The sequence below is a fragment of the Vigna angularis genome, chromosome 4 (assembly GCF_016808095.1).
Source record: "Vigna angularis cultivar LongXiaoDou No.4 chromosome 4, ASM1680809v1, whole genome shotgun sequence".
Taxonomy (NCBI): domain Eukaryota; kingdom Viridiplantae; phylum Streptophyta; class Magnoliopsida; order Fabales; family Fabaceae; genus Vigna; species Vigna angularis.
In genome coordinates, this window is record NC_068973.1 from 35,429,700 (window position 1) to 35,442,036 (window position 12,337).

The following is a 12,337-nucleotide window of genomic DNA, read 5'->3' on the forward strand; positions in this document are numbered from 1 at the left end:
TTTTAAAAAAATTAAATAATATTTATATATTAATTTAAAAACTTAAAAAATACAAAAATTTAAAAGAAAAAAACTAAACGGATGTGCGGATGTCCCACATCCGTTGAAGAATTTTTTCTTCAACGGATGTCGACGTCCGTTCAAGGAAAAAGGAGGGGTGTAGAAGATTTTAAGATATAAAGGATAATTTTGGAATTTAAAAAAAGTGTGGTGGTACAAAAAACAATGTGTGGTGGTGTAGGGAGTAACACCCAATAATTTTTCAGAGGTTTTGATGGGGTGCATCAAGAAATTTTATATGGTGCAGAAAGAAATGGCCCAAGTTTTGTTGTTTATGGGCTACATCTAACGTGACTCACTTCCTAGTAGGCCGAACCTAACGAAAAATCCCATCTCGGTATTTTATTTTTTCGTTTTTGGGTGGGCACTCACACTTATAGTGTGCCTCGCACCAGTTCGCACAGTGAAAGAAGGCATTGTTTGTGATTGAAATGGAGAGCGATGTGGAAGAATCTCTGCGGAAGAGGCCCAGAAAATATCCTTTCTCCGCCGATTCATCCTCTCGCAAGGTCTGTCTGTCTGTCTCTAGTTACGAAACTGTGTTCCAACTTTCAAGGATTGCTTGTGCATACCTGCCACTGTAAATATGACCGAGTGACTATAAAACCTAGTTTAGAGTTTATTCATCTGAATTTCACTATTAATCCCAATTATACATAGGACTATACCTCATTGTAGAGAGTTCGGGAACTATATGCTTGTTTGTTTCATCTTACTTCGTATAGGTTATCTTGATAGGTTCGGGATTTCCTTCCCTAACAAAATCGTGAGGTTAGTGATATAAAGTGGTTTTCTGATGTATTAGGTTGATTTAATTTTATAAAGATAAGTTCGGGTAAAGTTTGGGGTTAACGATCATCTGAGAATTTATCCGGGTGGGTTTTTCAAGTGTAATTACTGACTAGTTACTTGTAAATTATAATTGTGACTTTGTTTTACGCGGTTTGATGCTATTGAGTTGATTTTTCTTTTTGCTGGTTCATGATTAATAATTTATTTTTTCTTTTTTATGTGAACTGATTGTTATTCAATAATTCAGCAGTTTGAACAATATCTTGGTCGGCCGTTTGCAATAATTGGGGAAGTGGTAATGATTCTCACTTTCATGATATTAAGTTTTAATTTGGATGAACATTTGAAGAAGATTTGTTAATTTTCTTTATGGATTTCTTTCCACTGGCATTTTTGTTTATACTACCTCATTGTTGACTTGCTTGAGCATGAATAAGGGAAAAAACACACAGATGCAGTGCCAAAATGATTCTTTCCATTTCGTTCTTCTTATTTAGAGTCAAAATGCCAAATGGATATGGCAGGTCTAGAAGTTTCATCCCTCTGCAGTAAATGTCTGGCCACTGGTGGGATTGGTTTTCTAGTAGTTTTGGTGATCTCTGACTTGTAGCTAATCACATTAGCTAATAGTGCACTATTGTGGTGCTATGGTGGGGTAATAAAGGAGAGGATGAGAGCAACCTTGTGATGCCATGGGATTTAATAATGAAGTGGTTTTTAGTAGTGGTGAAGGCTTTAACAATAGATTTTTTCTTTTTTTTGTGCAACATAGCAGTTGTACCACATTATAGGTTACAATATCCTACTTTTACCCCTGTAAATAATATTGTATGGGAGTGTTAATGTTATGATTTCTCCCCCTTATTCTAATGCATTTTTGCTTTAGAAATGTAACAGAACTTGAATCCCTTCTTCATTAGCCATTCCCCAAAAAATTACTTTTGTCCACTTGCACTTTACAAGACGTTCTTTTGTTCTTTTCTTTCTTATTCCTTCAGACTTCTTAGTTCACATTATGCTAATTTGTTATTTTTTCTTACATTATGCTAATTTGTTATTTTTTCTTTATATTCATTTTACAATCGTTCATTCTTTTTACTTATTACTCTTAGAATACGGGCTTAAGGCCGGTTGGAAGTCCCACATTGACTAGAGATCAGGCCAATTTATAATATATAAGTGAATGCAAATCTCACCTTAAAAGTCGGTTTTGTGGATTGAGTTAGGTTTAAAGTCCACTTGTTAACATGGTATCAGAGCCAGGTTCCGATCCTGGGACCTGTGGGTTATGGGCCCGTGTGAGATCTCAACCCCATCACACTCACCCAAGACTAAACATCCAGAGTGTAGCAAATATTGGTGATGCAATAATGGATCTTGTTATTTAGAGTCTAACATAACCTGTTGGTAGCTTTGTAAGGTGAGGACTGTTAAAGCCTTAAAAGGATTACTATGGCCATTTTTTGGTTGATTGATGATCTCAATTCTAACCTTCATGCCAAGACTATACATCTGCAACATGGACAAATGTGATGACCCAATAATAACAACGTTTAACTAATAATTGGCATTTAAGGTGCACACATACATTGGTAGTCTAATAACCAATCTACATGGGATGGACTTCTATACTATTTTATGGTTTGGGCTTAACTGAAATCCCTAATCCATGTCTTTAAGGGGAGAATTACTCAATCCTTATTAGGAATACATTAATTATGTTTCTAATCGATGAGAAATTTCTTCAACAACTACTATGGTCTTAATATATGAGTAAACTATTATTTAACGTGAATTTCTTCATTTTGGTCTGAATATTTATATGTAGTATATTTTTATTGTTTTTATAATTATAATACTTAAAATAGTGTTCATCCTACTTGTTGCTATCCACCAATACTGTTTTATGATCTAGCTGCTACGGGACTGCAATTCAGGATTGATAACTATGAAGCTAAGATGATTGAACTTGAGGGTAAATGATTATTTGATAGAGCAAATCAAGTTAAACAAAATAGCTGAGAGTTCATACACTCCTTGAAATAAGGCATGAAAGTTATTGGAAAGAATTAAATGAGGGTGTGATTGCGCTGTAGCAATGGTAGTTGTGGCGACAGCAACTGTAAATCGTGATGCAATAAGTCATCATTTCTATACAGCGCCACTCTGCACTGCTTTGCTGTGATAGCAGCTGTTATGATTTCGAAGAGTAGTACTCATCAGTTGCTACTATTCCCATTGCTTCCCTTGGAGTTGCTACTATTCCCATTGCTTCCCTTGGAGAATAGATGTTCCTATCCTCTACTTGCTCATAATTCTTTCAAAATCTGAATTGTGCAATCTCTTGGTAAGAAAGAGTATTTGCAAGTTGACTTAGTGGAGGTACATATATATGGAGTGCAAATCAAACATCAAGCTTTTCCTTGATAAAATGCCTATTGACGTCACTTTTATTCATTTGATCATGCAAAGCAGTATGAATTATGTCGGTTGCTGATCTATCTTCAGGCTAGAGCTTCATAGGTCCATTGCCTTTAATCTTCAAGTATTCTATAATAATTTAAAACCAAAGCTATTCTCAAATACTTTGTGCCATAGCTTGGAACTCAACTTCTACCATAGGTTGAGCCACAACATTCTGTATTCTGCCTCTTCAAGTTACAAGTTTCTTAAAAGAAATTTCCATTAGTGGATCTCCTATCATTTACTGTTCTTGCATAGCCAACATTAGTGAAAACTACTCAAATTGTATTCCTTTTTCTTATATATAAATTTCCTCTTCCTGTACAAGTGGTTTGTAAGTGGTATTTGGGCTATATGCGTAAATTTGATAACCAAACTTTCTACAATGTAATATATGATGGTATTCAACATTAATAAAAAGCCAGATGAATTGTATTCCTATTTCTTGTATATACATTTTCTCTTCCCGGTGTCCCCTTAAGAATTGAAAATTCTATAAAACTGCTAATGTAATATATGATGCCATTTGAAATTCTGATGGCCATTGGAAATGTTTAGGAGAGGTGGTAATACACTAAAATTTGACGACACTTGGTACCCATTCATGTTCATAGGAAAAGTTGCTGGAAATTATTGCATACAAGAAAAGTTGAAAGAACTTCGGATGTTGGAAAGTCCTATTCCCTTGGTAAAATTTGATTGTAGGAAATGCAGTAATGCAGTGTAACATGACAGCACTCAGCTTGCCTAGTCAAGTTTATAGGGTACTAACTACTTAAGAGTCTGTGCTTTCCTTCTTCAAAGCAGAGCCCTGTAGTCTTGAGATGTTAGACACCGTGTGAGAAGAGAGAAGAAACAAATAATTTATTTCTTGGATTTGTTCATGTGAATGTACCACTCAACAAAATTATCTATAAGTAATATTATTGTTAGAGATCTCAAATCGATAAAGATAGAGCGAATTTACAGTATATAAGTGAGTGTCACCTTATAAGTAGATTTTGTATGATTGAGTTAAGCCATCCAAAACCTATCCTATCCTTGCAAGATTGGTTAGGTTATCGTGCCATCTACTATCAGACCACCGATTAATGTTTGGTGCCAAACTCGATATGTATATTGGTTTGGGGGGTCTGTTGGAGATTACACATTGACTAGAGATACGATGCATTTATGATGCATTTATGATATATAAGTGGATGCAAACCTCACTTTAAAAACTAACTTTGTAGGGTTGAGTTAGACTTAAAATCTATTTTTTAAAAATTATTAATGATTAAAAAATAATAAGTAACCACCGATGTTCTCAAGAGAACAATTAGCTCAACTGAACACAATAACTAAGCTACTTGGAAGAGTAGTAATTAAAATTTTCAATTGCTAATCAAGGGCAAGAATAGCTATGTCATGAAGCCATTTCTTGATTTTGTAGCTATTATTTTAATGGAAAAGAAACATTTGTTGCTTTATCTTATTTCCTGGTCTCAAGATCATCAGCAAAAGGGAAATGAATGTGCATTATTGCTTGCATTTGTTTTGGTTGACTCAACATAAGGCTAGGGTATGTTGACATTATTGTATATTTTGAGAGTTTGGTTTTAGAGGGAAAGGAAGAAAAGGGAATTTTTTTAATAAATATTCTCTAATTTGACAGTTGTTTAGAATTAAAGATATAAAATAATAGATTAACAAAACTTTAATGTCCTGATCTTTTGTTTATTTTAAAATTGTTAAAAAATATTTCATAATTTAAAAATAAACAATTTGCTCGTCATTCCCTCTAAAATTCCTCTCCTAAACATACCCTTAATGATTTCTGTTTGATAGAACACTGATTCAGAAATGCATAGCAGTGTTAAGCGGTATACTAATGGCTTTGAAGAAAAAATTTACATGATGTTATTGTGCATTTTAGCATATTCAATGTTTTAAAATTAAAAACGGAAAATTTATGTAAGTTACATAGTTCTCTGTTTCTGTGTATTGCTAGTACTTTTTCTTTGCTGAAACTAAAGCTGAATTCTCTTTTTTGTCAGAATTTTATGCAAGATGATGATAATCGATTGGAGATTACCCGAACTAGATGTAAGTCTATTATCTCATTGGTTTTATATCTATTTTCTACATTACATGTCAGTTATTCTATTCTTTCAATGATAGTTGGAAGTTTGCTTAAAAGACACGGAGATTTGACAGAACGTCTTTCCAGGTAAATCACTCTTGAAGATGCTGATGGCTTCTTTCTGTAGTACAATTTGTCATTGGAAAGTCATCAATGTGCAGACACTTGAACTGCAAATTAATATGTATAGTATTATCATGCTGATGCTTGGCTTTGTATGCTGTGCCATTTTTTACTTTATTGTTTACTTGTATACCAGTGGGTGGGATAGGATTAGAAATATATTTCATGTATTCAATGAGGAAACCATTGAAGTTCTTGGTCTTTTTTCGTGAACATGCATGAATTAAGTTTGTGGTTGATAAGATGGAAATTGGGAAGAATTTAGATAACTAGAGTGGATTTCACAATTCTGTCCTTTTTTTAATTGTCCTAGTACTTTTAAATTTTTTTGGCTTTTGTATATGTATAATGCAATGCTTTTTTATATCTCAAACCTATAATCTATAGTGGTCGTCTCACTAGGCACTGTCTTTATATAACTTTTTTTGGGCTGATTGCTAAATGCTATATGGGTTTGATAACCGTGACTGACATTCCAAGTCAGACCTTTTGTTGCAATTAGATGTTGACATCATAGCATGTGTAAACATTCCAGATCATTAGTAAGAAGGATCTCTTCTATTTTTCATTTTTCTTTATAGATTTCTTATGTGTAATGTCTAGCATGTTTTGAAAATGCTGTTCATGCAATCAAGGTGTATTTTGGTCACTAGAAGATGTTTAGGTCTCTTCTCTCTTCCTCAGTCAATATCTTAATGCATTCTATGATACTTTTAATACTGTGGTTTCATGACATCCATTAGTTGTTGTATGCTGTGGTAACAATCTTTTTAATATTGGGTTCACAGGGATTCGGACAAGATAATATTTGAGCGTCTGCAGAAAGAGTTCGAAGCTGCACGAGCTTCTCAAACTGAAGGTAGCTTTGACTTTGGTCTTTGGAGATGAATTCTTTAATAAATTAGCAGTAGATGGTATATGGATCTGCGTGGTCTCAATTTTTTTTCGTCATTTATTTCCTTTGTTGTACTCTAGTGTAGCTGATATGATTTTTTACCTTTTGAAATGGTTCTTTTTTTTTGCCTTTTCAATTACTGTTTTTTGTTCATTTCTATAAACCTTCCAAATTTTTTGGTTTTTCATATGTATGCATCCATTCAATATTTTCAAATCCCTATAGTTAAAAACTATTTTTTTTTATCATAGTAAGATTGGTAATGAAGGGATATATGAGAAGCAAATGCTAATCATATGGAATATTTTCCTGTGAAATTTTAATTTGTTTCTGTTAGAATAATTTAATATTATCTTCTGAGCAAAAAAGCTGTTTTCTATTGTATCTATCTGTAACCTAGTATCCTAGGAGTTTCTTTTTCTATTTCCCATGACTTAATTAGTGCAAATGTTGACATTAATTTAGGCACTCAGTTATAGAAAGGGTATCGTTTGGCCCTCCACATAAATTTGACATTAATTAAGTCCTTCTATTATGGAAAGTAGCACCAATCTAACCCCTCAATCAGATTGTGATTTGTTGCTTCAATTTGGCATTAATTAAGTCCTTCTATTATGGAAAGTAGCACCAATCTAACCCCTCAATCAGATTGTGATTTGTTGCTTCAATTTAGTCTTTTTAAAATCAGAAGCTCCATCAACAGTCTTCTCACAGTCTGCACACAAAAGGTTGACTTTAATATTGGTTTTCTTGATTGGGGAGCTAAGTTAATGTCAACTTTCTTTGGAGGATCAGAGTGATATTTTTTCCTGCATCATATATGGAAATGTAGTTGTTTATATTATCTTATGTGTATGACAAGCCTGTGTGCCAGAGGAGACAACGCACTGACTGGATTGGGTTGAAACAGGGTAACCTTTAAACATTGAATATAAATTGCAATAAGATTTTTCAGTGCCTTTGGCCCAACCCTGCATAAACATAAGTTGATCTTGTTGTTACCTATCTATTGTTTGAAATATTACTGTTAAAATGTCAAAATATTCACAATATATTTTATACCAGTAAGAATTGAATTGGATCCTAATGAAATAAAAAATCTTATTAATGGAATAAGAAAAGGGAACTGATCAGAATAAACGTTCTATAATTTAAAGCATTTTAAGTAGAGAAGATTATTAAGACGTTAATCTTGGCTCAGTTGCCAATATATACTCTTTGACATCTGAGATACTGACCAACGTCTTTTGTTTATTCATTTCTGTATAGATGTCCAGAAAATTATTTCTAACCACCATTTTTTATTGTAGAGATATGTTTAGATGGGGATGCGTGGAATGATGGTCTACTAGCTACAATAAGAGAGCGGGTATTAATTATTGATTGCTACCATTTTTATTTCACTTGTTCTGATATTTGGTGGTCTCTATAATTATCAATTCTTTTCAGTTTCACTTTCGTTTTTTGCACACTATCAGGTGCATATGGAGTCAGACAGAAAAGCAATGCATGGGGATGCTGACATATTGTCATGTCCTCATGAAAAAATTACATATAAAATTGGAAACAAGGTAATATTACATGGCTTCACCTGCCTTTCATTGCAAATGATTTGTTTTTCAGGAAAAGATATTATACTTGTAAATGTTTTAGCATTGATTTCAAAGATTCTATACATTACCCCAAGAAGGGAAAAAAAGGCACAAGTGACAAAGTAACAGATTAGAAGTTCGGGGTCAGTTATATTTCAATTGTCTAAGGGACAGAACCAGAAAACTGAAGTGCTTAAGAGGAGTCGGGGTGTGTTTTATGCTATGTTTAGAAACTACGGGTTTTGATTTCTGCAATCATTTAGTGAGGATGGATGGAGCGATCACTTTCATTTTCATTCGTTTCTCTATTAACTTGTTATGAGATTGGAAGTTATTTATGGCTTCTCCTTGGTACTGTGCTCATGGATTTTCAAGTTAGTCGTCTTTATGATGTGCGGTCTGGCTTCCTTGCTGCATGTTTTTTTTTTTGTGTTTCTTGTCATATCTTGATGTTCCTTGTGTTATTAATAACTTAATTGTTGGTCTGTCTGAGTGTTTGAGATTGTGTATAGATTAGTTGGTATTCTGTCTTAACTTTCTCATCAGCTCATCATCTTTTAAATATTGGAATTTGGTTGTGTATTTGTTGGCAGGTAATTTGCTGTTTGGAAGGAGCAAGAATTGGCGTACAGTATGAAACATCGTATGCTGGTAATTGGCAATCAAATTTCTCTTGAATAATTTTTCTCAAGCATTAACATATTATTTAGCTCATAAGATTACCTAAATAACAAGACAGATGCAGGACCTTTTATATTTGCCCCCTCCTTCCGTTTTGTCTTTTCCTTTGCCATTAAATGATGATAAGTGATATAGCCTGTTCATTTATTGCCAGGTGAACCTTGTGAATTTTACCATTGTGTGCTGGAGAGTAAGTCATTTCTTGAAAAGATGACTGTCCTTGAACACACCGTTCCATTTTTCCTGCCAATACGTGAAATAGAAAATGATCTCCTTTCATCCAATGCAATGGTAAAGGCATTTATATATATTGCCTTTACACTGTATTTCAATTTTCATTTTCTAATAACCATTGTTTTATTGATTTGCTTTCAGAAATTCATAGACCATGTTGGAGATCTATTGCAGGCTTTTGTGGATAGACGGGAACAGGTAGATTGTTCATGTATGTAATCATTATGAGAGTTTGATTCATTTATTTTTGGAATACCAATATTTTGTCTTCACTATCTACATGAATTTGTTTTTATTTATGTGCAAAGGTTTACAGTTACAATTGTGCAAAGAAAGTACTTTCTGACTATTATGTATCTATATGTCCAGAAATGTCTTATTAAGACTTGGTTTACCCCTGCACTGAAAACTGGATTTTGGTCAAATATATTTACTTGTATTATTTTATACACTGTTGCTAAAGGACATGTCATTGTTAGTTCGGATTCTCCAATCACTATCTCCTGTATCAACGAGGCATGTACTTTTCAGATGATCCCCCTCTCACTTATTTTTTCTGGAAAATTGTGAAATTTTTTATTCCAGGTTGCAGTACTTCTTTCAACCCGTTTAAAAACATTGGTTGTGAAATTTATCAAACTCGGTATCTTGTAGGATTTACGCCTTTCCTCTTATTCATCAAATGAATAGTTAAATAGAAAAGGCTGAAGCTAAAATACTTTCTTTCTCAGCATGCAAAAGGTTTATTCAAAATTGTTCTAATAAAGGCTTGAATGGTATTTAAACTATTCAAATTGTCCCAATCGCATGAAGTTGGAAACGTACAAAATTTCCAGTGTCTTTTGTCCCGTGTGTGTGAGGACTATCTATGATTGAATAATGTGTGCATTAGAGTTAAACGTTGGGTTTGCATAAGAATTTGGCATTTGTCCCAGAATGTTTGAAGAATTTAATTAGAATGCTTTATAGTGTAACTGTTTTTACTTAGTCATTCATTAGTGGTTTGTCATGTACAGTGACATTGTTGGTGACTTTTGTAATAATTAATTTAAAAGTCATATTTAGGCTGATTTTTAATTAGCTGAGAATGTAAACAATCTTTACATTGATAGTACATGAAAACAAGTTGTGTTCTAAATAGGCAGCTTAATTTTATTTTCTCTATTAGTTTTATTTACTAGTTCTACTATTAAGATTACAACATGGACCATTATCAAGTATGTGCAAAACATTAATCTATCAATCATTATTTGAAATTTGAGAAATCTCTGCAATGATAAAGAACCTTTGCTTGTGAGTTCTATGTCTAAGTTATTCTGATACAAAAAACACGCATCTTTGTTTGTCTCTTGTGAATATCATGCAGGTCAGACTTATAAAGGAACTTTATGGAAATCAAATTAGAGAGCTTTATCATAGCCTTCCCTACCATATGATCGAACTTGTATTGGATGATTCTGATTGGTTAGTATCTTGTATTAATCTTGTTTTTCAGAACCATTTTTCTTCAAAGTTTTGGTAGCACTTGAAATATATATATATATATATATATATATATATATATAGGTTGACTTTGACGCACAGATTACTGATTTGGAATTGGATTATAATTGCATTCCCTTGGCATCAATTATCTGTCTCCGTCTATATTTTCCTTCTATCAACTTTATTATGCCAAAAATTTTGGTCATGTAGCTGGGGTGCCGGGAGAAATGGCCCTTATGAAAGGAACATTTGTAGTTTTTACAATTTTGATTTGTTTGCACCTTAATTAAGAAAGTTCTTGTTTTATTTAAAATTTATTAACATTTCTTTCTGTGTCAAGTTTATTATTAAAATTTCCTGCAATGAAATTGGATATACATGCAAAGAGAAAAACTAACAAGAGGTTAAGAGATATTCTGTGCTCAATCAATTTTCTTTTTTGTTTCAGCAAGGTGACAGTCAGCCTTCGATATGCTGATCTAATTTCGGTGCTCCCAACTCGAATATCAGTGCTAGCCTGGCCAATGTTCAATAAAAATACTACAGCAACTTTGAACAGGAAGGAAGATGGACTCTCTGGAAGTCATTCTACTCCAATTCGCTTAACCTATGCAGAAGATGCCTTACGAACCATGAGTTTACCAGAAGGTGCATTAACTTTATTTCTTTTCTTAAAGCAGTTTTCTTTTGCGTGTGAGCACATGATAACAAGTTAAAAATAAAATAAATTCTTTTACGTTGAAAACATGAAAGTCATTCAATACTCTGACTTTGTATGTAATTTAAAATATTTAACAGTGTGTATTTCGCGATTTTGTACCATGTAGTTCATCATCAGCTGTTCATGTCCTAGTCTGATGTGTGCAGCTAGGTGAAGCTATCACACGAATGAATTCTGATTCTCAAAATTTTTCCACTGCAAGTGCTTTTATTTTTATGGAAGTTTCCCCCAAGTTTATTTTACAAGCCTGCTTCCCTGTTCTTATAATTGTGATGCGTATTTCTTCACTGCTCTCTACTGATAGTTCTCTCTCTATACTGACCTTTTTATACATTGCTTCCATTCCAGCATACGCAGAGATTGTATTAAACTTACCACAAGCGCTTCAGCAGACGTATCATCAAAAAGCTCCCGCTTAGTCTAGATTCCTCTGTAAAAATTCTTGGTAGATGTTAAATATTAGAAAAAGTAACTTCAAAATTGTTACCTCACAGGATGAGTTCATTTTTCTGTACTGCTGTCAGTTAGCATTTGTCGTTGCCCCTTGTGGCCTTCTTGTTCCTTCATTGCCTACTCCTGTGTCTTGTATAATTTACTACGACAGAGCTAGGTTCATCTTTTCAAACTGTTGTCATTTCTCTTTTTTGGTTTATCATAATTCAATATATGTAAAAGTTGGTTTCATTCAAGTTCCATCTTTCATACAAGTACGAACGCTTGCTAATCATTCAAGTTCCATCTTTATTATGAAGTAAATGGCTGAGTGCAATACTGCTATGCTTGCGGACGAAGTGCACTCGGGGTTTGAACGGTTGTGTTGTTGGCATGAGAGGACTGCATGACGATGCGTTGTGATGCCAAAACTTGATTTTGATATTTAATTTTGAATTGGTTGCTATTATTAAGTTCGTATTAGGTACTCAATGTCCATTTTTAGTTGTTGCATCTTATTTGGACATGTTTTTTAGTTTTTTTGAGGATTTTTACATTAAAAAATAGAAACTCTATCGACAGCTAAAAGAACAGGCACCGTATTCGGAATGCATCATTGTACACAGGTGCTGCTGTTCGAATAGACTTGCGGTTTCGAAAATCTTTGAAGTGGGATACACATCGAATTTGTGAAATTATCACTTTATTCCTTGGAATCTTTATCTCCAGGTAGCGCA

The 12,337-nt window shown here is 33.5% G+C and overlaps 1 protein-coding gene across 6 annotated transcripts; it reads left to right on the forward strand.

Moving 5' to 3' along the window:
• Positions 1 to 413: 413 nt before the first annotated feature.
• Positions 414 to 11,857, forward strand: LOC108331991 (uncharacterized). 6 transcript variants are annotated; one of them, XM_017567056.2, is made up of 13 exons: positions 414 to 569; positions 1,100 to 1,147; positions 5,352 to 5,400; positions 5,476 to 5,524; positions 6,349 to 6,419; positions 7,766 to 7,824; positions 7,934 to 8,026; positions 8,641 to 8,698; positions 8,883 to 9,019; positions 9,104 to 9,160; positions 10,329 to 10,426; positions 10,896 to 11,095; positions 11,517 to 11,857. In XM_017567056.2, the coding sequence occupies exons 1-13, from the start codon at positions 492 to 494 to the stop codon at positions 11,585 to 11,587; spliced, it is 1,068 nt and encodes a 355-aa protein (XP_017422545.1). In that variant the 5' UTR covers positions 414 to 491; the 3' UTR covers positions 11,588 to 11,857. The 6 variants fall into 6 exon arrangements, with proteins under 6 accessions (XP_017422545.1, XP_052733044.1, XP_052733045.1 ...); XM_052877084.1 differs by lacking the exon at positions 5,476 to 5,524 and adding an exon at positions 5,525 to 5,621; XM_052877085.1 differs by lacking the exon at positions 5,476 to 5,524 and adding an exon at positions 5,525 to 5,621 and having other exon boundaries at positions 419 to 569; positions 1,103 to 1,147.
• Positions 11,858 to 12,337: the final 480 nt, after the last annotated feature.

What these genes read in the sequence shown, in the direction of transcription:
- LOC108331991 (XM_052877084.1), top strand. Translation starts at nt 492, where the DNA reads ATGGAGAGCGATGTGGAAGAATCTCTGCGGAAGAGGCCCAGAAAATAT. An exon ending in ACGAGCTTCTCAAACTGAAG is followed by an intron (nt 6,420 to 7,765) that starts GTAGCTTTGACT and finishes TTTTTATTGTAG; the next exon opens with AGATATGTTTAGATGGGGAT. An exon ending in AACCATGAGTTTACCAGAAG is followed by an intron (nt 11,096 to 11,516) that starts GTGCATTAACTT and finishes CTTCCATTCCAG; the next exon opens with CATACGCAGAGATTGTATTA.